This window comes from Rhinopithecus roxellana, chromosome 10 (assembly GCF_007565055.1).
Source record: "Rhinopithecus roxellana isolate Shanxi Qingling chromosome 10, ASM756505v1, whole genome shotgun sequence".
Lineage (NCBI taxonomy): Eukaryota > Metazoa > Chordata > Mammalia > Primates > Cercopithecidae > Rhinopithecus > Rhinopithecus roxellana.
This window is the reverse complement of record NC_044558.1, coordinates 63,948,915-63,976,759: the sequence shown is the minus strand read 5'-3', so window position 1 is coordinate 63,976,759 and position 27,845 is coordinate 63,948,915. Positions and strand designations below refer to the sequence as shown.

General features: G+C 46.5%; 1 protein-coding gene and 1 long non-coding RNA gene across 2 annotated transcripts; one reads left to right on the top strand and one right to left on the bottom strand.

Moving 5' to 3' along the window:
• Positions 1-1,574: 1,574 nt before the first annotated feature.
• LOC115900076 lies at positions 1,575-17,525 on the bottom strand. Its single transcript, XR_004059755.1, has 3 exons — positions 17,498-17,525; positions 14,397-14,466; positions 1,575-1,690 (listed from the first exon to the last, which is right to left on the bottom strand). It is a non-coding gene; the product is annotated as an uncharacterized LOC115900076 (long non-coding RNA).
• Positions 17,526-17,697: 172 nt separating this feature from the next.
• On the top strand, positions 17,698-26,419 carry LOC115900075 (nucleolar GTP-binding protein 1-like). Its single transcript, XM_030939881.1, has 5 exons — positions 17,698-17,818; positions 20,988-21,158; positions 24,453-24,556; positions 24,635-24,771; positions 26,069-26,419. Exons 1-5 carry the CDS (start codon positions 17,771-17,773, stop codon positions 26,203-26,205), a joined length of 597 nt encoding a protein of 198 aa, XP_030795741.1. The 5' UTR covers positions 17,698-17,770; the 3' UTR covers positions 26,206-26,419.
• Positions 26,420-27,845: the final 1,426 nt, after the last annotated feature.

Here is a 27,845-nt window from a genome sequence, read left to right as displayed (position 1 = left end):
CCAGGTTCACGCCATTCTCCTGCCTCAGCCTCCTGAGTAGCTGGGACTACAGATGCCCGCCACCACACCTAGCTAATTTTTTGTAGTTTTAGTAGAGACAGGGTTTCACCATGTTAACTGGGATGATCTTGATCTCCTGACCTCGTGATCCACCTGCCTGGGCCTCCCAAAGTGCTGGGATTACAGGCGTGAGCCGCCGCGCCCAGCTGCAAAGAACTTTTAACATACTTTCCCCGTGCTCTAGCCACAGCCACATTGGCTCCCGTTAGCTAAATTTTTTTTTTTTTTTTTTTTTTTTGAGATGGAGTCTCGCTCTGTGCCCCAGGCTGGAGTGCAGTGGTGCGATCTCGGCTCACTGCAAGCTCCACCTCCCGGGTTCACACCATTGTCCTGCCTCAGCCTCCTGAGTAGCTGAGACTACAGGCGCCGCCACCATACCCAGCTAATTTTTTATAATTTTAGTAGAGATGGGTTTCACTGTGTTAGCCAGGATGTTCTTGATCTCTTGACCTTGTGATCCACCTGCCTCCGCCTCCCATAGTGCTGGGATTATAGATGTGAGCCACCATGCCCGCCCCCCTTAGATAAATTTTTAACCATACAGTATTGTCATTTGTATGCTGTAGTTAAGAGCTTCCAGAGGTCACATGCACTAGATCTTAACAGCTGAGCCCTCATGAAAAACATGTTATCTTCCACCATCTCGGGGAAGCAGTGATACTGTGGAATGGGAAAAGTGCAGTCTCCCAGGATTTCTGCTGTTTCCATGCTGAGTAACAGCATTTCCAGTCCCGTAACTCTGGTCCATGATCTTCAGTTAGGTGGGAATAGCCTTACGAAGTGCCCTTTCCCCGTGTGGGCATTTACAACCTTCAAAACTCCCAAGGATGGACCCAACTTGACAAACATCAACTGCTCCCCGTGTCCCAAAGGTGGACGGTCAGAGAACCTGGGGAGTGAGCCTGCTTCCGCACAGCTCATCAAACATCACACCTTTTGTGCAAGGTTTGGGAGAGCTAGTTTGGAGTGGCAAACACCAATTCAACCTCCAGACAGCACAGGGTAACCAGGAGGGGCAGTGGTCAAGGTTCCATGAGGAACGACTCAGTTGGTGCTTTGTCTACACAGCTCACTCCCACAGAGACCCAGGGCGGAAGGGAAGGGGTTTTCCCCTTGGGGAGTTTGCCTCTTTCCCCCATTAACTATTATTTTCGGCCGGGCGCGGTGGCTCAAGCCTGTAATCCCAGCACTTTGGGAGGCCGAGGCGGGCGGATCACGAGGTCAGGAGATCGAGACCATCCTGGCTAACACGGTGAAACCCCGTCTCTACTAAAAAATACAAAAAATTAGCCAGGCGTGGTGGCGGCGCCTGTAGTCCCAGCTACTCGGGAGGCTGAGGCAGGAGAATGGTGTGAACCCGGGAGGCGGAGCTTGCAGTGAGCTGAGATCCCGCCACTGCACTCCAGCCTGGGCGACAGAGCGAGACTCCATCTTAAACAAAACAAAACAAAAAACAAAACAAAACAAAGAAAACTATTATTTTCTCCAGACAATGCTCAGCTTCTAACACTCACCTTCCCAGGGAGCCTTGCTGCGGGAAATGCATCCGGGTGTTTCTCAGAGAGGCCTGGACGCTCGCGGCCTGTGTGGTCTCAGCTTCCTTCATTGTTCCGGGCCTCGGTTTCCTTATCTATAAATTGGGAATGTGAAAGGCTCTCTTGAAGCATTACTCTCGGGACTATAAATAACTCACGTAAAGCAAGGGGCTGGTGTGCATACTTCATCTATAAAGCACGGCTCTGACCCTGGTCTGCTTGTCTCAGAACACAGACACGAGGCCAGGCCACTGGTCCGAGCTCCCTTGGCCATTAGGCCAGACTGTAATCGGTTCTACTTACAGAAGTTCAACAAGATGTAGTTTACCTCAACCGTGAAACACCTGCTAATACAGAACTCAAGGGTGGTGTAAAGGTTAAACAGGTTCACGCTCATCGAAAGCTCCACAACATTCAACAAATGTCGGCTGTCACTGTTGTGCAGACGCTCAACCCTCCCACACTGTCACTCAAGGGTCTGGGGACAGGCCTGAGATGACAGCGTGATTGGGAAACTAGTGGTGGGGGTGGAAGCCAGGGCAGGCTCAGGAGGCTCAAGACCTGGCACTGTTCTGTGGCTGGGATGGGGTCTGGCCTCTGCAGGCCCTGCCTGGCTCCTTCTGTGTCCACTGGTCACCACCACAACGGATCAAACCAGCACACAGGAATGCCTGTGCTTCAGAGGAAGTCACTTACGTAAAATATTTGATGTTTAAAAGGGAAATACATGCAAGTTACTTTTATGATTTTATAGGTTCTCAGCAGTCAGAAAAAGTAGCCAATCTATTAATCAGAAATAGTTCACGATACAGTTCTTAGATGATGTTCTTGTTTGAATTAATTCTCCTAACACATCCACCCGTGGTGTCCCGAGCACGCGTGCTCTGACGCAGCAATAGCTTCCTGTTGTTTTATTTACTGATGTCCCCACGTGTGCAGCACAGGGTCTGCCAAACAGCTGGAGCTCAGTGTCTGCTGAATTCAGTTTCGATGCACTAAACACCCTGAATGTACTCCTGGAGTTTCTTCTTCTTCTTCTCCTAGTCACTGGGGCACAAGCCCTGCCTAGATTTTCATATACAAAATGTTAGGTTCGAAGAAATGGAAGAAATGCTGTTTTCTTATGTGCAGTCAAGTAGCGACTTTCGAGGGAGCTCCACTGAGTGGCGAATTGTCTGAGTGCACACAGATCTCTTGGGGTGGACGTGACAGAACCCAGGCAGTGTGAAATGGGAAACACAACATGAAGGCAAGCAATGCGGCCCGGCCTAGTAGAAGGTAGGCCTGTCATGTAATGTGTGGCCCGGCCTAGTAGAAAGTAGGCCTGTCGCCGGGCGTGGTGGCTCAAGCCTGTAATCCCAGCACTTTGGGAGGCCGAGACGGGCAGATCACGAGGTCAGGAGATCGAGACCATCCTGGCTAACACGGTGAAACCCCGTCTCTACTAAAAATACAAAAAAAACCTAGCCGGGCGAAGTGGCGGGCGCCTGTAGTCCCAGCTACTCGGGAGGCTGAGGCAGGAGAATGGCGTAAACCCGGGAGGCGGAGCTTGCAGTGAGCTGAGATCCGGCCACTGCACTCCAGCCCCGGCGACAGAGTGAGACTCTGCCTCAAAAAAAAAAAAAAAAAAAAGAAAGTAGGCCTGTCATGTAATGTTTGGAACTCGCTTTCTTGTCTGGAAATGAGACACTTGATGAACAGATCTTTGATGTGTGAGTGCAGGTTACTGCCCATGCACTTAGCAGAGAGGAATCAGTCACATGGGTTTGAATCAGTGAGTAGATGGTAAGGTATTTAAATAATGCTGAATTTATTTTATTCATTCATTTATTTATTTATTTTTAGAGACAGGGTCTGGCTCTGTTGCTCAGGCTAGGATGCAGTGGTGTGATCACAGCTCACCGTAGCCTCTACTTCCTGGGCTCAAGTGATCCTCCCACCTCAGCCTCCTGAGTAGCTGGGACTACAGGAACTTGCCACCGTGCACAGCTAATTACTTTATTTTATTTTTTGTAGAGATGGGATCTCACTGTTGCCCTCTTGAACTCCTGGGCTCAAGAGATCCTCCCAGATGGGTGCTGTGGTGTGTACCTGTAGTCCCAGCTATTTGGGAGGCTGAGGCACGAGAATCACTTGAACCTGGGAGGTCAAGGCTGCAGTGAGCCAAGATCATGCCACTGCACTCCAGCCTGGGTCTGGGCTACAAAGCAAGATCCTGTCTCAAAAAAAAAAAGAGAGAGATCCTCCTGCTTCAGCCTCCCGAGGTGTTGGGATTATAGGCATGAGCCAACGTGCTGGCCTAGAGTTCTTTTTCTTGTCATTATTCCCTAAACAATACAGTAAAACAACTATTTACATATCGTTTACATTGTATTAGGTATTATAAATCACCTAGAGGCGACAAAGTACACAGGAGGATTGCATAGGTTACATGCAAATACTACGCCATTTTATGCCAGGGACTTCAGCATCCATCGATTTGGGTGTCCACAGGGATTCCTGGAACCAATGCCCCACCCATACCAACAGATGACTACATACAAAGACCCTGGTGAAAGGCAAGGGTGGGCTGAGGTCACTGGGTGTGGGGGTGGGTAAGGCAGCTCTACCCACACTGCCACACTTTAAAAGTGAGCCCCCTGCCTAGGGTGTGCTGGATGAACTACCCTATCCCATAGGCTATTTCTATAGAGTTACAAACAGAATAATGGGGCTGAAGAATGAGACCACACATTCAGTAGCCGCCTCTAGGCTGGAAACAGTATTTCCACTATTCACTTTTCTTCATCAGTCTGGCCCCAGGTTTGACCATTTAGTCTTTTCATTATCAACTTTTGTTTTATACAGCATGAATTTCTGCTCATTCCTTCATTTTATTTGTTCTTTTACTTTATTTTGCTGTTCTTCTTAAATTTAAGATGGATGTTTACCTTGTTAACTTTCAGGTGGAATTTTGTACTCATGTACAGAGAAGCGAGTTTCTCTGTGTAAGTCAATTTTTGCATTCTGTATTTCAAGGTTATGTTATTGGTTCACATTACTCTAAAGTTATCTTTAGGAATTAAACATTTATTATAATTATTAACACATTTGGGTTTATAGCTACCATATTATTTGTGATTTTCCTTTTTTTTTCTGTTTCTTTTCACTTTTTTCTTGCCTTCATTTCAATTAGCTTTTGTTAACCATTTTAGTTTTTTTCTACTAATTTGGAAGTTTTACATTCTGCTTGTGTAGTTATAATCATTAACCTAGGAATTATAACAGGAATACTTAATTTACCAAGTCTGAAGTTCATCAGTACTTTACCCTAGTTCTGAAAGTAGGACCTAGAACTCTTAACTCTATCCCTTTCTTGATTTATAGGCTTTATTAATTATGTGTTAAAATGCAGTAAGATATTACTATTGGCCGGGAGTGGTGGCTCATGCCTGTAATCCCAGCATTTTGGGAGGTCGAGGCGGGCAGATCATGAGGTCAGGAGATCGAGATCATCCTGGCTAACACGGTGAAACCCCACCTCTACTAAAACATAAAAAAGTTAGCTGGGTGTGGTGGCAGGCGCCTGTAGTCCCAACTACTCGGGAGGCTGAGGCAGGAGAATGGCATGAACCTGGGAGGTGGAGCTTGCAGTGAGCTGAGATCATGCCACTGCACTCCAGCCTGGGCGACAGAGAGAGACTCCTTCTCAAAAACAACAAAAAAGATATTACTATTGTTTTATATGCACTTTATTTGTTCCTCATTCTGGCACTTTGTTCCTCATTCTGATCACTTTGCTTCTACTGCAAGTATATTATTATTATTATTATTATTATTATTATTTTTGAGACGGAGTCTTGCTCTGTCGCCCAGGCTGGAGTGCAGCGGTGCAATCTCAGCTGACTGCAAGCTCCGCCTCCCGGGTTCATGCCATTCTCCTGCCTCAGCCTCTCGAGTAGCTGGGACTACAGGTGCCCGCCAACTCGCCCGGCTAGTTTTTTGTATTTTTTTTTAGTAGAGATGGGGTTTCACCATGTTGGCCAGGACGGTCTCGATCTCCTGACCCCATAATCCACCCGCCTCGGCCTCCCAAAGTACTGGGATTATAGGCGTGAGCCACCGCGCCCGGCTTTAAGTATATTATTTAAACTGTCTTTTAGAAAGGGGTGGCTTATGGTAAGATTTCTCAATGTTCCTTTGTCTGTAAATGTTTTCCACCTAGGCCTTAAAGGATATTTTCTCTGGGCATCGAATTCTAGTTTGGCAGTATTGTTTGTTTTTTTTCCTCCCTCATCATATTGAAGATATTCCACTGTCTCTTGTCTCTCAATGTTACTGTTGAGCAGTCAGCTGTCACATTCACTGTTGCTCTTTCTATGGCAATCTGGCTTTTTCTTTCAGTTGCTTTTAACAAATTGTTCTTGTCTTTGGTATTCTGGAATCTGACTATGATTTCTTATTTATCTTTCTAGTTCTTTATCTTACCTGGAAAAATGTTAGTCATTATATCTTCAACCATCGCCTCCTTCCCTTGCTCCTTCTCCTGCCCGTCTGGTGTACTTACTGGACAAACATTTGCTCTCAATTCTACTGGTCTTCTCAATCTATTTCAATTTGCTTAACTTCAGTGTTGTGTGATTTCCATTTGCCCCTCCAGATTGTGTCTTCCTCTGCCCTGCTCTGTGCCCCTGGAAGTTGACTTCAGCAGACTGGATGTCCAGACCCTCTTGCATTCTGGCTGTTGGGTTAGTCAAAGGGAGGCCCCAGCAGAAATAAGGAGGAGAGACTGCTTTGGTTATTAATTTCTCTCACTGTCTTTCTGCAGGGCTGAGGCTTGGTGTCACTGTGTTCCTCTATGGCTGTGACTCCCATCTGGGGCCCTTCTACATGGCTTAGCATTTGCTAGGTTCTATCATTTCTTTGCCCCTCAGTCCTATGAATTGTGATGGCTTCCCACAGTTGCCAGTTAACTGGATCCCTCGTCGTCCTTTGTTGGTTCTTTTAACCCAGCTCACACTTCTGTTAATAGTGTCTTTGGCCGGGTGCAGTGGCTGATGCCTGTAATCCCAGCACTTTGGGAGGCTGAGGTGGGCGGATCATGAGGTCAGGAGATTGAGACCATCCTGGCTAACACGGTGAAAACCCGTCTCCACTAAAAATACAAAAAATTAGCCGGGCGTGGTGGCAGGCACTTGTAGTCCCAGCTACTCGGGAGGCTGACGCAGGAGAATGGCATGAACCCAGGAGGTGGAGCTTGCAGTGAGCCAAGATCGCACCACTGCACTCCAGCCTGGGTGACAAAGTGAGGCTTTGTCTCAAAACGAAACAAAACAAAACAAAACAGAGTCTTCCAAAAAATTGATTCATGGCTGGGCGCGGTGCTCATGCCTGTAATCCCAGCACTTTGGGAGGCCAAAGCAGGCAGAACATGAGGTCAGGAGTTCAAGACCAGCCTGGCCAACATAGTGAAAGCCTGTCTCTACTAAAAATAATAAAAATAAAAATTAGCCAGGCATGGTGGCAGGCGTCTGTAATCCCAGCTACTTGGTAGGCTGAGGCAGGAGAATGGCATGAACCTGGGAGGCAGAGGTTGTAGTGAGCCAAGATTGCACCACTGCACCCCAGCCCAGGTGACCAGTGTGAGACTCCATCTCAAAAAAAAAAAAAAAAAAAAAATTTAAAATTATATTCATTTAAATTCTTCGAGTGTGCCATCTATTTCCTGCCTGAAACAGGAACTAATATAAATTTGTATTTCCCACTACTTTTTTGTGATCTGGATACTTTCTTTTCATCTATCTTTCAGTTCTCTACTTTTCTTCAGCTATCTCTATTCTGCTGTTAAAACTGTCTATTAAGTTTTCATTTTCAGTAATTAGTTTTTTTTTTAATCAGGAAATTTCAGTTAGATTTTTTCCAAGTCTTCTTAGTTGAGTTTTATAGCCTGAGATTCTTTCTTTTCCTTTCTGCATAGATTTAAAGTTTGTGTATTACTTCTTTAAACATAAGAAACAATATTATTTTGTATCTTGTGTCCTATAATTCCAATATCTGAAGTCTTTGTGATTTAATTTATCTTATTTGTTGTTTCTGCTGGTTCTTATTCTTAATGCCTTGTTTTCTTTTGGATTTAATGATTTTTTTTATTATGAGTTGTTCATTTTCCATGGAACATTATTTGTAGGTATTCTTTGGGGCCTGGCATGAAAATAAGTTTCTTCAGGAAAAATTGTGTTGCTTTGCCAAGTTCACTCTGAGACCAGCATGAGGCCTAGGGTTTGGCTATGACTTCTCAGGGGCCTCCTTTACCCATTTTCTTAGTGCTCAGTGTGTACCCTTTGGGACCCAGCTTTATAGAGTGAATACTCTATTCACCTTCGGTAGCCCTAGGTTTTATTTCCAGCGCCTCATCCCCACAAGGCTATAAACACCAAAACTGGAGTTCACTCAGTTCAGCAAATGCTCTGAGAGTGAAAACCAATGCAGAGCTCCATCTGAGTACCTGCTTTCACTGACGCTTTTTTTTCCCAAAGTGTATTAGGCCATTCTTGCATTGCTATAAAGAACTACCTAAGACTAAGTAATTTATAAAGAAAAGAGGTTTCATTGGCTCATGGTTCTTCAGGCTGTACAAGAAGCATGGTGCTGACATCTGCTCAGCTTCCAGGGAGGCCTCAGGAAGCTTACAATCATGGTGGATGGCGAAAAGGGAGTAGGCACGTCACATGGTGAAAGCTTAGGAGAGGTGGGGGAGGCGCCATGCACTTTTAAATGGCCAGATCTCATAAGAATTCACTTGCCATTGCAAAGACAGCACCAAGCCATGAGGGATCCGCCCCCATGACCCAAACACCTCCCACCAGGCCCCACTTTCAGCTCTGGGGATTATAGTTCAACATGAGATTTGGTCAGGGACAAATATCGAAACTCTATCATTGTACCCCTAGCCCCTCCCAAATTTCATGTCCCTCTCACATTAAAAAATACAATCATGCCTTCCCAAGAGTCCCCTAAAATCTTAACTTGTTCCAGCGTTAACTCACAAGTCCAAAGTCTCATCTGAGACAGTAAAGTACATTCTACCAATAAGCCTGTTTAAAAAAAAAAAAAAGTTATTTACTTCTAAGACACAGTGGAGATATAGGCAGCATTGGGTAAACATTCCCATTCCAAAAGAGATAAGTCAGCCAAAAGAAAGGCACTACAGGCCCCAGGCAAACAAAACCCAGCAGGGTAGTCATTAAATCATAAGGCTCCAAAATAACCTTTGACTCCATGTCTCACATCCAGGGCACACTGCTGCAAGGGTGGTCTCCCAAGGCCTTGGGCAGCTCTGCCCCTGTGGCTTTGCAGGGTTCCGCCCCCTGGGCTGCTCTCACCAGCTGGAGGTGAATGCCTGTGGCTTTTCCAGGTGTAGGGTGCAAGCTGCTGGTGGATCTACCATTCCAGTTTCTGGAGGATGATGTCCCCCTTCTTACAGCTCCACTAGGCAGTGCCCCATTGGAGACTCTGTGTGGAGGCTCCAACCTCACATTTCCCCTTGGCAGTGCCATGGCAGAGGTTCTCTGTGAGGGCTCTGCCCCTGCAGCAGGCTTCTCTGTGCACTCAGACTTTCTCATACATCCTCTGAAATCTAAGTGGAGGCCACCAAGAGTTCTTCAGCCTTGTATGTTGCGCACCTGCAGGCTTAACACTATGCAGGAGCTGCCAAGGGTTATGTTCTCCAAAGCCCAAGCTGTACCTGGGCCCCTTTGAACCATGGTTGGAGCTAAGCAGCTGAAATGTGGGAAGCAGTGTCCCAAGGCTGTGCAGGGCAATGGATACCCTGGGCCTGACCCGTGAAACCATTCTGTCCTCCTAGGCCTCTGGGCCTATGATGGAAGGGGCTCCTGGGAAGGTCTCTGAAATGCCTTCCAGCCTTTTTCCCCATTCTCTTGGCTCGCTTTTAGTTATGCAAATATCCCTAGCATGTGATCATTCTGCAGCCTGCTTAAATTCCTTTAAAAAGCTTTTTCTTTCTGCGCCACATGGCCAGGCTGCAGATTTTCCAAACTTTTATGCTCTGCTTCCTGTTTAAATGTAAGTTCCAATGTTAGGTCATTTATTTGCTCCTCCATCTGAGGTAAGCTGTTGGAATTAGCCAGGCTATCTCTTGAACGCTTTGCTGCTTAGTAATTTCTTCTGCCAGATGCCCCAATCATCACTTTTTAGTTCAGACTTCCACAGATCCCTAGGGCACGACCAGAACGCAGCCAAGCTCTTTGCCAAGGCATAACAAGGGTGACTTTTGACCCAGTTCCCAATAATTTCCTCATTTCTATCTGAGATCTCAACAGCCTGGACTTCACTGTCCATGTCACTAACAGTATTTTGGTCACAACCATTGAACCAGTCTCTAAGATGTTCTAAGCTTTCCCTCATCATCCTATCTTCTTCTGAGCCCTCCAAAGTCTTCCAACCTCTGCCTAGTACCTAGTCCCAAAGTTAATTTTTTTTTTTTTTTTTTTTTTTTTTGAGACGGAGTCTCCCTCTGTCACCCAGGCTGGAGTACAGTGGCGCAATCTCGGCTCACTGCAAGCTCCGCCTCCTGGGTTCACGCCATTCTCCTGCCTCAGCCTCCGGGGTAGCTGGGACTACAGGCGCCGCCACCTCACCAGGCTAGTTTTTTGTATTTTTTAGTAGAGACGGGGTTTCACCGTGTTCGCCAGGATGGTCTTGATCTCCTGACCTCGTGATCCGCCCGTCTTGGCCTCCCAAAGTGCTGGGATTACAGGGTTGAGCCACCGCACCCGGCCCCAAAGTTAATTTTACATTTTCAGGTATCTTTATAGCAATGCTCCACCTGTTGGGACCAATTTTCTGTGATCTAAACATCTCGCACAAGGTCCCACCTCCAGCACTGGGGATTATAATTCAATATGAGATTTGATGAGATTCAATATGAGAAAAATATCCAAACTATATCATCAAGTAATATTTAGATAACTTTAAAGGGTGTTTAAAACATAGTTTAGGTACTTTGTAATGTTTGTTTTGTTTTTTGAGACGGAGTCTCACTCTGTCACCCAGGCTGGAGTGCAGTAGCATGATCTTGACTCACCACAACCTCTGCCACCCAGGTTCAAGCAATTCTCCTGCTCAGCTTCCAGAGTAGCTGGGATTACAAATGCCTGCCACCGCACCCAGCTAATTTTTGCAGTTTTAGTAGAGACAGGGCTTCACCATCTTGGCCAGGCTGGTCTTGAACTCCTGACCTCATGATCCACCTGCCTCAGCCTCCCAGAGTGCTGGGATTACAGGCATGAGCCACCACACCCAGCCATGTACTGTTTTCAATATGAGACTGTCCTTTATCCCTAGCCGACCACGTAAAATGGCACTTGTTTTAAAATGTATTATGTATGGAACAGATAATGTCTGAAATTGCCTGAATCTAGCAGTAGGCAGCAGGATAAGCCTGCTTTTAGCATATATGTGCTGGTCAAAGCTATTCTTGATCTGCCACTTTTTCAACTTACAGCTTTTCTTTTTTTCTTTTTTCCTTTTTTTGAGATGGAATCTCACTATGTTGCCCAGGCTGGAGTGCAGTGGCACAATCTTGGCTCACTGCAACCTCCTGCCTCAAGCAACTTTCCTGCTTCAGCCTCCTGAGTAGCTGGGATGACAGATGTGTGCAACCATGCCCACCTAGTTTTTGTATTTTTAGTAGAGATGGAGTTTTGCCATGTTGGCCAGGCTGGTCTCAAACTCCTGACCTCCAGTGATCTGCCCACCTCGGCCTCCCAAAGTGCTGGGATTACAGGCATGATACACTGCGCCCAGCCTCAACCTATAACTTTTTATATTTTAAAAAATAATTTGGACTAGACCACATTTTCTCATGGCAGAGTCAGTCAGTCAAGTAAAAAGGGAAAAGAGAGCAGATTGTGATCAGGTGACAAAATGGAAAACATGATCTAGATAAAGCCACATATCGCAGGTGATAACACATTGCCTCAAAATATGAAATCATGAAGTTTTTACATATCTACTTCTAAAATTTACTATTTAACGTTATTAAAATTCTGTATGATTCAATTTTCTCCATCAATCCCATGGCCTTCCTAGTACTTTCCCATTTTGATGTGTTTCACCTTCTGTTTACTGAGTATTGGCATGGTGGCCTGCCATAGAAATTTTGAAAATGAGAGTAACTTAAAATTAAAAAGTGGTCTGAATTAATCCCAATGGAAACTGAGCTATGCAGATGATGATCAGCTGAAAAAGACTGTAAGGAGAAAGGAAACAGGATAGGAGTTACTTGCTGGGCAGGATCATTCACGAGAGTTCTTTCATGTTTTCTTAAGAGTTTGGAATTCCGACTTTGTCAGTCCCCAGGTACACTGATGCTTTTATGGAGGTTTTAAATGAATGAACATTGATGAAGAAAGACCTGCATTAGTCAATATTAGCCTGGGACAGACGAACAGAAGAGGGTTTATTACCTGTCTCTTTATATAATGGTCATAGGTTCAGATTTTCTAAACAGAAGTATTTTGGCATTATACGTTGTACAATATTTGGATTAATTATCAACTGAACATGGATTTATTATTTATTTATTTATTTATTTTTGAGACAGAGTCTCACCCTGTCACCCAGGCTGGAATTCAGTGGTGCGATCTTGGCCCACTGCAACTTCTGCCTCCCAAGTTCAAGTGATTCTCCTGCGCCAGACTCCCAAGTAGCTGGGATTACAGGCCTGCGCCCCCACGCCCAGCTAATTTTTTGTATTTTTAGTAGAGACAGGGTTTCACTATGTTGGTCAGGCTGGTCTCGAACGCTTGACCTCATGATCCACCTGCCTCGGCCTCCCAAAGTGCTGGGATTCCAGGCGTGAGCCACTGCGCCCAGCTCAATTGAACATAGATTTAAAGGGCATCTGCTTTAGATGCCAATGCAGTAGGCATCAGTACTGTTTACAAAGAACTCTGTTATTCTTAACTCACTGTCCAGAAATAGGCACATGAGACTGAAACATTTGATTGTCAAACTCATTCCCCTTTCCTCGGCATAGCTATTGTCAACCTTTACTCCAGAAGTCTGATCTCTCAATGACCATCCTGAACAGAGGCCCCTGCTGACCTGTGGTGGGTATCTCAACCAGCTTGGGCTGCCATAACAAAATGCCACTGATTGAGTGGCTTAAATAACATGCAATTTTCTTTTCACAGTTTTGGAGACTGGAAGGTCAAGATCAGGGCATCAGCATAGTTGGGTTCTGCTTGCAGCCTCTGCCTGGCTTGTTGAAAGCTGCCTTCCCTCTGTGCTCACATCGTCTCTCCTTGGTGCATGCATGGGGTCGGGGAAGCCTGGGAGCAGCCCTCCGGTGTCTTTCCTCAGAAGTGCTCATAAGTGCTAACTCCACCAGGAGATCTCCAGCCTCGTGACCTTTTCTGAACCGAATTATCTCCCCAAGGCTCCATCTCCAAATACCATAACGATGGGGGTCAGGGCTTTCACATACGGATTTGGGGAGACTCAACTTGGTCCACAGCAGTGGGCATGAAGCATCAGAGAGAAACAACCAACGCTGAGATTTGGAGACTATTTGTTATCACAGGATAATTTAGACTGTCCAGACAGATACATTCTGATAGCGAATATTATTTTTATACCTCTATGCTTTTGTGAGGAAATAATATGTTTTTAATTAAAAATAATAGCGGGAAAGGCACTTAGCTTACTATTAGTCTAGAAGTTGGTGGCAGGGATGGAATTGAAATTTTAAGCCTCCTCCCTCTGGAAAACGGAAATTGCTAAAACGTTATGGTTTCCTTGTGCAGACCTTCAAAATCAATTATTAAACTTGTGACAATAACGTCACATCATCAAAGTGAATTTTTTTCGCTGTTTTTAACCTGAGGGTCAGACATCACAACCACCTGCTTAACCAGCTTCCATAAACACCAAGGATTCAGATGTCTGTTGCAATATGAAACTTATCTTTGCTTACCTCGAGTATCTTTTTGGGTACAGCACAGAATGCTAATCTTAAGAAATTCTGCCTGCAGATATTTAGAATCGTTTGGAAATTGATCACACAAGCATAAGTACATGCATTTCAAATATGTGTACATTTATTATTATCACAAATCTTCTCTAGGAAAAGAGATCGGAAGATTTCCATTAAACCTAAAATTGTTCCTTTATGGAACAGCAGAATGCAAAGAATGTTTTTAACAGTGTGTCAATTGAATGACTCGTACTCAACCCATGGAAACAGCCCTTATCAGCAGCTCTGACGTGAGCAAGGGCAGAAGTTCATTAGCACAGGTGCCTGTCATGATCCACACACAGGAACGGAATTCTCACAGAAGAAACAACCTGTCTGCGTATGCAGTGCTTTAGTGAAACACAGGTGCTGGGGGATTATTGACAGCATATGACCCCAAGTACAATCCATCATGTACCTCCATTTAAATACCAAACAATTCATGACCAGCCTGGACAACACGGCGAAACCTCGCCTCTACTAAAAAATACAAAAAGTAGCCGGGTGTGGTGGCGTGCACCTGTAGTCCCAGCTACGCGGGAGGCTGAGGCACTTAAATCTGAGAATTGCTTAAACTTGGGAGGTGGAGGTTGTAGTGAGCCAAGATCGTACTATTGCACTCCAGCCTGGGTGACAGAGTGAGACCCTATCTCATAAATAAACAAACAAACAAACAAACAAATACCAAACAAGGTAATAACCCTAAAGAGGTCAAGAACAAAGCCACTCTTGGCTGGCAATGCAAAAGGAGAGTGGCCTTGGAATTCCATGCTCCCTGGACTCACCTCCAGTTGTGTCTCTCCAGCTGTGTGACGGTGAGCAAGCATTCAACCACATCAAAGCCAGCACTCTTATCTGTGAAACAGAGACAATCACACCTACCTCACTATGCTGTCCCAAGAAGGAAAGCAAGTGACCTGGCATGTGGTGGAGGCTCCCTGCTTTGCAGTTGTTAAGGTTCAACGAGAATTTAATAAACAGAACAAAAGTTTAGCAAATGTTATCATAACTAAGCAGTTAATAAGAACATAGATAATACATAATAATGCGTAACTAATCATACAGAATCTCTTTGCTCACTTATTAATGCCTGTAGAATAGGGTTAGTGAAAAACAAAAATAATTCACATAAAGTAAAATGCCTAGTAGATAGTAACTGAGCAAAGAGTGAAGAAACAGAGGCTTGGTGAAGCTGATAAATTTTCCCAGGATCACAGGGGGTGGAGCTATATCTCAGAAATGAAGCTCACACTCTTAACTCATTGTGTAATTCTGCAGAGAATGTCAGGCTGCACCTTTGGCCCAGAGGGTGGCTCTCATGCCATTGCTGCCTTCCACAAAGGAGGCTGTTTCCTTAGACTTCTCTGTTGACAGTTTTCCTCTTTATGGCACAGTGTGGAGTTCCGACCCATTTCAGGGTTGTGCACAGGGTTCTGACAGTACTGTAATTCAGTAGGACTACCTGAGTATCGCAGAAGCCAGATTCCAACTGCTACAGCCCCAACTACATCAGGAACTTCCTCAAGCCAACATTCAATCAACAGAGTTCCACTGCCTGAGGGGAGGGATGGCAGAAGAGTAAGACACAGTTCCTGTTCACAAAGAGCTGGCTACTTCCTTTGCAAACAAGATGTACGCGAGGAAGCATCCAGGTACAAAGCAGCCTGCGACTCGTTCTGAGTGAGTTCCTGTGGGGATCCAGGGAAGTGGCCGACGGGCCCGATGGAGCACTCCTAGGACCCTCTAAGACCGGATGGCTACTGATGGCTAATCCCCATGCAAAGGCTCCTTTCAGGCAGGAAGTTCAGTTCTGCAAAATGTACCTTTCATTCATCAGAATTACAGCAACAAGAAGGTAAAACAGAAAATACCAAGTCCACAAAACAAAGAGGTTTGAAAAACAAAGCTTTTCACTGAGAAGTGCCTGGCAGTCAGAAGCTTTGCAGAGTACCCTTGAGAGCATCCTTTACTACGGCTGAGAACTACCTTTCTCTGTCACAAGGTACACTTGGAGGCATCCTGGTAGCTGGAACCTCTGTTAACACAGTCAAGAACTGGCAATGTGCCTCATACTGCAGGCAGCATTTCTGACTCTCCTCAGAAAAGGACTTTAGCGGTTGGTTTCCCCAGAGAAGCCCAGAAGTCTATCAATAGAGAAGCTTGCTCCTAGTGGTGTAGAACACATACTTGCCCCCAAGAAGCTATACTCAGCCAGGAAATCACAAGAATAGGCAAGGGTGTTGATTCTTATCAACACGCACATGGTGTAGGATGCTTGGTACCTTACCATTGTCACAGCTCTGGGCCCATGATGAGTCATTATGGTTGTGCATTCACAGACATGCCTTTGTAGCTGAACAAGTTAAAAGCAGGTGGCTCACACCTATAATCTCAGCACTTTGGGAGGCCCAGGTGGGTGGATCACTTGAGGTCAGGTTTTGAGACCAGCCTGGCTAATATTGTGAAATCCTGTCTCTACTAAAAATACAAAAAGTGTTAGCCGGGAATGGTGGCAGGTGCCTGTAATCCCAGCTACTCGGGAGGCTGAGGCAGGCGAATTGCTTGAACCCCGGAGGTGGAGGTTGCAGTGAGCTGAGATCGTGGCACTGCACTCCAGCTGGGTGACAGAGTGAGAATCCGTCTCAAAAAAAAAAAAAAAAAAAAAAAGAAGAATTAAAGAAAGGATGTTTGGCCATCTGAAGCAAAGTATTGTCTGGACTTATCTAAATACCGGATTAAAAGAAAAAGAAAGAGGAACTGGCTATATCAGAGAGAGAGAGAAAGTGGGAGAGGCTGAGGAAACATGTAAGAACCTAAAAGAAAGGGCAGTAAGTACGAGCATAGCTTTGCTAATCTCGGAAACGGTGGCCAGAACTGTCCTGTGGCTTAGCAAATGATCATAGCAGCGAATCCTAATTATCCTAGAAGCTTCCTTTAGAAGTGCCAGAGATGTAGGAGGTATGCTTGTGACACAAAAATGGAAGCATAGTTAATAGATGAGAAAAGCATGACTCAGAATGATTTTCAATATTGGAATGTTGGGAATTTATGAGAGGTATTTTCGTGTAAGAATAATAGGACTTATTTAAAAGGATTGGAGAGTGGGGGGCATCCCAGATGCGTGAGAAGCAGTATAGCTAATCGTTAGAAGTAGGTTTGCTGGAGCCAGGCTGCCTAGGTTCAAAGCCCACCTCTGCTGCCCGTTAGCTGCACAACCCTGGGCTGCTTTCGAGCCTTGCTGTGCCTTGGGTTTCCCCACGCACTTCATGAGGCTGTTGCAGGAATTAAACGAGTTAACATGTAGTCAACAGCTCTGAACACTGCTTGACTGAGTCAGCCCTACCTAACGTTTAATTTACGGGATGTGGCCCTGGGTTCCTTAAGGGAGCGGCCACACTCTTCACAAACATTAAAGCAGTAAAGGCTCCATCCTCATCAACTTTCTCCTCTGTTGGACCCCACAGGACTATCTCTCGCAACTGCTTCCTTGGCTCTCCTAAGGCACTGTGCGGAACCAGCGGCACCTCTTTCGCCTTAGATCAGGATTTCCCTTCTCCGCCCGTTTTGGGATTTAACAAGCACCAGAAAGGAGGGCTGCAGGGGAGCTGCGAGGGCTTCCTCACCACCGCCCGGGATCAGGGTGGGGGCGTCACCTGCTCTACACCCAGAGCCCGGGCACGCCCCGCACGCGCGGCTCCCTCCTCCTCTGCGGGGCGACCCGGGACGCCCAGACTCCCGGGTACCCTCGACCCTCTGGACTCCTAAGCCCCGCATCCCCCAAATCCCAAGACCCCGGAGCCTCGAACCCTGGCCCAGGGCGGGTGGCTGGGGGCCTGAACCCGCTCCAGAAACCCGCAGGGCAGTCTGTCGGAAGCCTCTGCTTTACCTAGCATGAATTTAGTCTCCGCGCGCCCCCTAAAACCCAGGCGTCCTCTCCCCTGCGCCCACGCTGCCGGGGCCCTCACACACTCTCCGCGGCGGGCCTCCAGGCCGGGCGGGTGCGCTGTGCGACGCCGAAAGCGCCATAGAGCACGCAAGACACGTTTGGCTGAGCTCCCGGAAGTGATGTACGGCAAGCGCCCGACGGCGGAAATCCCACCTGCTCCCGACGGCGGAAGTTCCGGGAGTGCCCAGTACCCGCGTGCATACGGCAGCCGGCATGGCGCACTACAACTTCAAGAAAATTACGGTGGTGCCGTCCGCCAAGGTAGGCGGCTCCGGGAGGGCCACTGCTACTTTCGCCTTCTTCTTAGCGGGGTCTCAGGGGAGGGTCCGGGCCTGTAGTCGTGGGAGAGCGGTCGCCTTCGCTCGCCCACCACCCGCTCCCGGGCCGGACCTGCTGGACGCGTACTCGAGATCATTTCCCCTCCCCCAGCAGAATCCGGGGTCCACCAGAGATCGGATCCCCTAGAGACCCGGGTCCACCTGAGACCGGGGTCCACCCAAAGATTGAGGGCCCCCAGAGATCGGGGTCCACCCAGAGTAGGGTTCCCTGGAGGGCCCCTGGGTGACGAGTTGGGCGAGTGGAGGGGACCCCAACATGTGAGGGAGGAAGCACTCCGTGGTCCGTGATGAGCCTTCAGATTCTGGGTTTGGCGTAGCCCCCTCCCCTCTCAGGAATCCTCGGTTCGTTGCTATCGTGATTTAACACTTTTTAATTTTTAAGTCATTCTCTTTCACTGTTAAATTTGGGAACCCCTGTTCTTTTTTAGACCATAGTAGGCCCAGACTAAATTTTTACAGCGTTGGTTAGTGTGGCAAGAATGAGTCAACAAGTGTTAAGTGTTAGGATTTTTTCCCCCCCGAGACAGAGTTTTCCGCTTTTGTTTCCCAGGCTGGAGCGCGATCAAGGCTCACTGCAACCTCCACCTCCCGGGTTCAAGCGATTCTCCTGCCTCAGCCTCCCGAGTAACAGGGATTACAGGCGTGCGCCACCACGCCCGGCTAATTTTTGTGTTTTTAGTAGAGACGGGGTTTCACCACGTTGGCCAAGCTGGCCTCGAACTCCTGATCCCAGGTGATCTCCCGCCCCGGCCTCCCAAAGTGCTGGGATTACTGGCGTGAGCCACCGCACCCAGCCCCAGTAGTACAACTTTTAAGAAGTCGCGTTTTTATGTAATGAACATTCAATTTGGGTCGCAATTATACAGACATTGACGGGCAGCTCGAGCCTCTCAGGAACTCCTGCACGAGAGGGAGTTACTGAAGTCCCTGCAGAGTGACTGTTTCCCTCTCATCAGTGTCTCCTTTTCTTCACGTCTCAACGACGGGATGAGCTTGCCTTGGAAAGCTTTGTGGGAGTCTCGTATTTTACCTTCATAGCAAAAATTGTTTCCCCGCCTCTCTCCATTTCTCATTTCTTCCTGACAATTGTTCTGACACATCTCTTGATAGATTGTAGTATTTTCTTTCTTTCTTTCTTTTTGAGATGCAGTCTTGCTGTGTTGCCCAGGTTGGAGTGCAGTGGTGTGATCTCAGCTCACTACAGCCTCCACCTCCCAGATTCAAGTGATTCTCCTGCCTCAGCCTCCTGAGTAGCTGGGATTACAGGCGCAGGCCACCAGGCCTGGCTAATTTTTGTATTTTCAGTAGGATGGAGTTTCACCATGTTGGCCAGGCTGGTCTTGAACTCCTGATCTCAAGTGATCCACTTGCCTCAGCCTCCCAAAGTGTTGGGATTACAGGCATGAGCTACCACGCCCAGCCAGACTGTAGTATTTTCAGGTGCAGGCATCATGTCTTATTTGTATTTTTGGTCAGCCATCTCTCAAGTTTGTTGAGGGAATTTGCTCTTTGGATTACATGAGCTTTGTTCATGTTATTGACTTATGTGGAGAACTTTAGGATATGTTAGTACACCATCCATCTTCTGTGGAATGAGATTTGTATTTTTAGAGAACAGATGAGTTTACTTACCTAAAAAATGGGTGATGTTAATTGTTTGGTGATTGGAAGTTAAAAAAAAAATCACATCAGGAAAGTGTGTGGTATTCAGTTCATTCTAGAAGCTGTTAAGTGAGTGCCTGTCCTGTGCATTGGGTACTGTGTTACAAAAATGCATTAGATAAAATACCTGCCTCTTTGGAAGTGGTTGTCAAGAGGGGTAAGTCGAGGTTGGCACGGTGGCTCATGCCTGTCATCCCAGCACTTTGGGAGGCTGAGGCGGGCGGAGCACAAGGTCAGGAGATCGAGACCATCCTGGCTAACACGGTGAAACCTGGTCTCTACTAAAAATACAAAAAAATTAGCTGAGCGTGGTGGCGGGCGCCTGTAGTCCCAGCTGCTGGGGAGGCTGAGGCAGGAAAATGGTGTGAATCCAGGAGGCGGAGCTTGCAGTGAGTGGAGATTGTGCTGCCACTGCACTTTGGCCTGGGCAACAGAGCAAGACTCTGTCTCTAACAAAACAAAACAAAACAAAACACAAAAAAGAGTAAGTCACATCACCAATGACCATACTAGAAATGAAACATTGTTATCATGGAGGACCCACATGGATTGGGAGAGGAGAAGAGTGTGGTTAGCTGTGGTAAGTTGGAGAGTCAGGGGCAATCTTATGAAGTAGGTAACCTTTGAACTGGTCCCCCTTCAGGATGTGTGAATGCCATTAGGCGCAGAAGAGTGTAGGGAAGATCTTCTGTAGGCCCAGAGGGAAGACCGTGTGTGCCCCTCATAGTACAATACTTGGCAGACTGTGTTGTGCCTACCTGTTTACTTCTGTCACTGGACCCTGAATTCCATGAAGGAAGCGACAGTATCTTGTTCATTATCTTCAGCACCCAAATATCCCTAACAACCTTTGTTTGAAATAATATTGAGTTAATCAAATTGTTGAATTAATCAAAGTGTTCAAGAAAAAAGATCCAAGTAAATTTGTGTGACTAGATACATTGGATTGAGGAATCCTGGGAATCGGATCCTTATTAAAGAGAAGTGCTGACTCTGCACTGGGCAACTCATGCAAAAATCTTTCATCTCCTCAAGTAGTTCCCGTCCATGCTCTTAGGAAATTATGAAGTGGATTTTAGTTTTACCTGTTGTTTATGTACTTTCAAAGTCAAAGATACGCATAAAGAAATGGGAGGATTGTTTCTTTTTCTCAACTATTTTTCTAGTTTATGATTTGAGTTCTCTGATTAGTTAAGTTTCAAAGGTTCTTAGGTGTTTGGAAATTAAGATAGCATCAAGAAAGTATGGCATAAAATTTATCTTAGCAGCCGTGTGTTTGAAGATGAACAAGGTTGTACATAAAATGTTTAGTTACATTTTTGTAATTTAAAATATGTAGTACTGTAATTAGTGTTTTAAGAAGGTTTCAAATACGTGGATCAAAAGTAGACACTTTTGATGTAATTATGTTTTATTTTCTTTAATTGCAGGACTTTATTGACCTGACATTGTCGAAGACTCAACGAAAGACTCCAACTGTTATTCATAAACATTACCAAATTCATCGCATTAGACATTTTTACATGAGAAAAGTCAAATTTACTCAACAGAATTACCATGATAGACTTTCACAAATTCTAACAGATTTCCCTAAATTGGATGTAAGTGACTTGGGGGACTTCTGTGGTTATGTAAATATGAGCCTTCAGAGAACCAGTGTTTAACCAGTTTGGTGTACTCATTTGACAGAAAAGGAAACAAAATAAATGACTTAGATTACTCAATAAGTTAGTGGCAAATAACTAATTTGTTGAATTAATAAGAGAGGGAACAGAATATGGGGTTTTTGATTCCCTAGTATTCTTTCCTCCGACCAAACCCCATCTAAGGAGGCCCAAAACTCTCTTCTCAGGCTTTCTGTGTAACCCCTGGGCTTGCAGGTGCCAACCCAAGTGGTAATGATAGCTGTGGGTTATGAACTCAGAAGCTAACAGCTCACTGGTTGTCTGGGCTTCATCTCCTGCACCCTCTTTCCAAGGGTTTTATTTCTCTGGGCTCAGCTTGGGTGAGTGGTGTAAACTCCACCACTGTTAGTGATCTTGTTGCTTCATCAGCTGATGACAGTTCAGCACTGACTGTTTTCTTCTTTGGCAAGAAGAGATCACGTGGAAGCTGTGACTTTTGAATGAAGCCAGAAACCTTGAGCTCCTTTCTCTGCTGCACATTGTAGTTTGCCTGTTTCTTTCTTTCTTTTTTTTTTTTTTTTGAGGCTGAGTGTCACTGTATCGCCCAGGCTGGAGTACAGTGGCGCGATCTCAGCCCGCTGCAGCCTCTGCCTCCTGGATTCAAGCAATTCTTGTGCCTCAGTCTCCTGCGTAGCTGGGATTACAGGTGCATACCACCACGCCTTGCTAATTTTTGTATTTTTAGTAGAGACGGGGTTTCACCATGTTGGCCAGGGTGGTCTTGAACTCCTGACCTCAAGTGATCAACCTCCCAAAGTGCTGGGATTATAGGCGTGAGCCACCTCGTCCGGCCTGCCTGTTTCTTTAGCTGTAGAAAAGTAAGAGCAGTGTCTGCTGGGCAGGCACTGCTGACAAAGCCTCATGACACCACGCATGGGGTAATGTGGTTGCAAGGTTATTTGAGGTTGTGAAGCGCGTGGGGATCAGCAGTATAGTCTCAAAGCCTAAATCCGCCATTGCCCCAGAATAGTCGCTGAAGGCAGGTGTAAGCAGAGAGAAACGTTTGGCTTCTGTGACAGTACTTCATATTTAAACAAGTAATAATGGCTTTTTTTTCGGGGTCTTGCTCTGTTGCCCAGGCTGAAGTGCAGTGGCACGACGTCGGCTCACTGCAACCTCCACCTCCCGGGTTCAAGCGATTCTCCTGCCTCAGCCTCCCATGTAGCTGGGATTACAGGTGCCTGCCACCATGCCTGGCTAATTTTTGTATTTTTGGTTGAAACAGGGTTTCACCATGTTGGCCAGGCTGGTCTCAAACTCCTGACCTCAGGTGATCCACGTGCCTTGGCCTCCCAAAGGCGTGAGCCACCACACCCAGCCAATAATGGCTTATTTTTAAAATACAGAAGTGCTTAAAATGCAAAAATTCTTGCTAGAGGACAGACACTTAAGTTGTATCTGTCTAGGATTTGACACAGTTGCTCAGTAGATGTTTGTTGAATGAGTGAATGGTTTCTTGGGAAAGGTCAGGTACTAGGGGAGTACCTGGGGGTGAAGAAAGTGAGTAAGAATATGTTTCGATTTTTTTTTTTTTTTTTTTTTTTGAGACGGAGTCTTGCTCTGTTGCCCAGGTTGGAGTACAATGGCGTGATCTCAGCTCACTTGCAACCTCCACCTCCCAGGTTTGAGCGATTCTCCTGCCTCAGCCTCCCGAGTAGCTGGGATTACAGGCATGTGCCACTACGCCCAGCTAATTTTTGTGTTTTTTTTTTAGTAGAGATGGGGTTTCTCCATGTTGGCCAGGCTGGTCTCGAATTCCTGACCTCAGGTGATCCTCCTGCCTCAGCCTCCCAAAGTTTTGGGATTACAGGCATGAGCCACCGCGCCTGGCCAAGAATGAGATTATTCTTCACTGATTTGATATTAGGAAACACTTGATTTTAGCAAACAACATATTTTGATCTACTTAGTATCAGATTTTGTGTTCTTTTTAAGAAGTTTTATCTTTTTCATCCTCAGTGTTATAACCATCAGAAGTAGGAGAGTTTCAAATGTATTAACATTCTGTTACTTCTTTAAGCCAAGGACTAGTTATCTGAGAACAACTTCAGAGTGGTGTAGGGTTTAGACACTAAGTCGTCATTCACTGAGTGCCTTATTGTCTGTCAGGTACTGTTCTGAGCCCTAGGAATCCAGAAGTGGTAAAGGTTCCTGCCTCTTATTCTGGTGGAGAAAAGACAAGTAAACAGCGTGTCAGATGAATGCAGTGAAGCCATGGAAGGGAGTAGGAGTATCTGTGCGGGGAGAGAGAGGTCAGGCCTTGTAGTCAAGCAGCAGCAGCAGGTGCAGGAGACCCAGGAGGTGGGGCGGGGTGGGAGGTGAACACTGGGACATGGAATTGGAGGTGGTAGTCAGGGGTCGAGTTTATATGCACTGGTGAGATATGTCAGGAGACGCTGACCTGTTGATTTTAAAAATGCCTTAGTAAAATGTAGACGAGCGTTTAAATCTATCTGAAATCACCTTGGAAGGGAATGTAGGAAGAAGGGTGCTGTGGGGAGCATGAGTGTTCGGGGGTAGAGCTGTGAGCATGAGCCAGCACAGGACTTAGAGGGGGCAGACTCTTTGCCTGGAAGCTTGTGAGGAGAATGCTGCAGGCAGGTGCATAGCCCAGCCCCCAGTGCTTCAAAGGTCTGTGAGACAAAAAACTGAGAATTGGTCGTTGGGAGGTCCTTGGTGAGCTTGTAGGCTGTTTAGGAGCGGTTTAGACACAGAATTCTGGTGAGAGTGGGTTTCAAGAGAGGGAGGAGAGAAGAGGAGAGACACCGTACCCTCCTGGTAGCAAAGAGGAGGAATAGGAAGGATTTGGGGGCCATGGGTAGTTTTTAATTTTTTTTCCTAAAGATTGGGAAATAACGGCAAATTTTAGGCTGATGGGAATAATCGGAGGGAAGAATTTCTGGCGCTGAGTTTCCTGAGCAGCAGGAAGGGGACATGCAGGGCCGGGGGCTGGCCATTGCTGGGTCCTACAGCCTCCACATATTGCGCTGGCCTGCGGTGGGTGGGAGCCATGACCATTGGCGCCCGCATCCCTCTGATGCTTGTTTTCTCAGAGGACTAAATAGGGCCCCCGGCCAAGGAGAGGGAATGAGGAGGAGACACTGCGGGCTTGAAGGGAGAGGGAAAGAAATTGTTCTTCAAGTGGTACTTCTAGGGATGAGAAACTGCCGGCCCAGAGTGACCATGGTGTGCTTTTTTTGTTTGTTACAGGATATTCATCCGTTCTATGCTGATTTGATGAATATTCTCTACGACAAGGATCATTACAAGTTGGCTCTGGGGCAAATAAATATTGCCAAAAATTTAGTGGACAAGTAAGGTACTTTTTTACTGTAGTGTCTTTTAAGTTATCAAAAGTGGGGAAAAAAACTAATGCTTTTTATTTTTTACAGTGTTGCTAAAGATTACGTGCGACTGATGAAGTACGGTGACTCTCTCTACCGCTGCAAACAGCTGAAGCGCGCGGCCCTGGGACGGATGTGCACAGTGATCAAGAGGCAGAAACAGAGTTTGGAGTATTTGGAGCAAGGTGCCTGTCACACATCGGCAGGAACTGCGGTAGTGTCCTGCTGAGAGGATGCGTCCTTGTTGAGGACTTGAGATGTCTGTTTTGTTGTATTTTGGAGATGACAGGGTAGTTATTTTTCCTGGCTTTACTTATGAGAAACAGTAATAGGCTGGTTTTTATTGAAAAAGTGGTAGCACGTATAATACTTACAAATCAACAGCACTGGTAAGAAAATTTATGTATTTCATATTTAATAGGTAAGGCATAGACGACAAAACATGAGAAAGTACTGAAAAGTATAAAAAAGATGGCTCATAGTTTATTATTGACTTTTTTATTTTTAAATATACTTTTATTTAATAGGACTTTCTGAATTAATGTAGTAGGATTCTATTGAAACAATTACTTGCCTATTTGTGTGTATTCTTACATGACAAATTATTTTGACTCATTTGGTTTTCTTATCCCTCCTGCATCTTGAAAATAATTTGAAACAAAATTTATGATACGTGGACGCTTTGCAGGTGCTTTCCTACAGATCTGTGTGGTCTTCGTGATGGCCCAAGGGGTGCCACCCTGGAGCCGTGTGTGTTACAGATGAGGTGGCAGAATGGCAGTAACCCAGGTGTAGCCAGAACGGCATGGCATGCAGGCTTCGAAGCACACTGTTTCCCTAATGTCATCTTGCTAATGAGAATCGTCTGGACACTTCCAGAGATGCTGTTGGCCCCACCTTTCACCTAATGAGTTAAAACACGGGCTTAGAAGGGCTGAGGAATATGATTCTTTTTTTTTTTTTTGAAATGGAGTCTCGCTGTGTCGCCCAAACTGGAGTGCAGTGGCCGGATCTCAGCTCACTGCAAGCTCCGCCTTTCGGGTTCATGCCATTCTCCTGCCTCAGCCTCCCGAGTAGCTGGGACTACAGGCGCCCGCCACCTCGCCCGGCTAGTTTTTTTTTTTGTATTTTTTAGTAGAGACGGGGTTTCACCGGGTTCGCCAGGATGGTCTCAATCTCCTGACCTCGTGATCCGCCCATCTCGGCCTCCCAAAGTGCTGGGATTACAGGCTTGAGCCACTGCGCCCGGCCCTGGAATATGATTCTTACTAGAGCCAAACTTGGGAAATAACTGTTGAATATATATATATATACAGTTACTCTCTGCAACTATTTTCTCCATCACTGTTGCATTACAAAAGTTGGAGTAAGATTAATATCACCACAGGCCTGGACTGTAACTAAGTTGAAAAGAAAATTTAAAGCAAATCTTACATTTTGATTTTCTTAATTTTTCAATGTGAACTTTTCATATTTTCATAGTGCGTCAGCATTTATCCCGTTTGCCAACCATTGATCCAAATACCAGGACTCTGCTTTTGTGTGGGTACCCAAATGTTGGGAAGTCCAGTTTCATCAATAAGGTTGGTCTCTTTTTTATCGTAAAGCAAATAATCTGACCACTTTAGGTCAGCGTTACTGTATTCTGACTGCGTGGGATTCAGGATGGCCTTGGAAATAATTTTGGCCTCCGAGTTGGTCCTTGAGTAAACACTGCCCTGGTCTGCAGGAGGCCCCGTGCCTGAGCACACCTGAGTTCCTCTTGGAGGGGACTGACTTTGTCTGTATCTACATTTATATTACTATTACAGAAGCCGTTACTTTTTTTCTTGTGTGTCCTGTGATTTCTAAGGAATTTGAGACAATTGTGTAAGTGCATTTTTGTTGACAACTGGAGAAGTTTTCTTGGGTGGTGTTGGCCTGCCCTGGAATGGCTATGCCAGGGGGTTCTGGTGGCAGGTGACACTCGCCCAGCTGAGGTCTTCCCGTCTGCAGCTGCTTCTGGGTGATCTGTTACCTTGGTTGCTGTGTCAGCTTTCACATGAAATCGTACGTGGTCCAGTAGAGGGACGGTGCCAAGTCGTTCTTTCCCTGGGGGAGCTCACTGACTAGGATTGAGCGTAACAGGCCGAGTCGCTCTTTCCCTGGGGGAGCTCACTGACTAGGATTGAGCGTAACAGGCCGAGTCGCTCTTTCCCTGGGGGAGCTCACTGACTAGGATTGAGCGTAACAGGCCGAGTCGCTCTTTCCCTGGGGGAGCTCACTGACTAGGATTGAGCGTAACAGGCCGAGTCGCTCTTCCCTGAGGAGCTCACTGACTAGGATTGAGCGTAACAGGCCGAGTCGCTCTTTCCCTGGGGGAGCTCACTGACTAGGATTTGAGCGTAACAGGCCGAGTCGCTCTTTCCCTGGGGGAGCTCACTGACTAGGATTTGAGCGTAACAGGCCGAGTCGCTCTTTCCCTGGGGGAGCTCACTGACTAGGATTGAGCGTAACAGGCCGAGTCGCTCTTTCCCTGGGGAGCTCACTGACTAGGATTGAGCGTAACAGGCCGAGTCGCTCTTCCCTGGGGAGCTCACTGACTAGGATTGAGCGTAACAGGCCGAGTCGCTCTTCCCTGGGTGAGCTCACTGACTAGGATTGAGCGTAACAGGCCGAGTCGCTCTTCCCTGGGGGCTCACTGACTAGGATTGAGCGTAACAGGCCGAGTCGCTCTTCCCTGGGTGAGCTCACTGACTAGGATTGAGCGTAACAGGCCAAGTCGCTCTTCCCTGGGGGAGCTCACTGACTAGGATTGAGCGTAACAGGCCGAGTCGCTCTTCCCTGGGTGAGCTCACTGACTAGGATTGAGCGTAACAGGCCGAGTCGCTCTTCCCTGGGTGAGCTCACTGACTAGGATTGAGCGTAACAGGCCGAGTCGCTCTTCCCTGGGGAGCTCACTGACTAGGATTGAGCGTAACAGGCCGAGTCGCTCTTCCCTGGGGAGCTCACTGACTAGGATTGAGCGTAACAGGCCGAGTCGCTCTTCCCTGGGGAGCTCACTGACTAGGATTGAGCGTAACAGGCCGAGTCGCTCTTTCCCTGGGTGAGCTCACTGACTAGGATTGAGCGTAACAGGCCGAGTCGCTCTTTCCCTGGGGGAGCTCACTGACTAGGATTGAGCGTAACAGGCCAGTCGCTCTTTCCCTGGGAGCTCACTGACTAGGATTGAGCGTAACAGGCCGAGTCGCTCTTCCCTGGGGAGCTCACTGACTAGGAT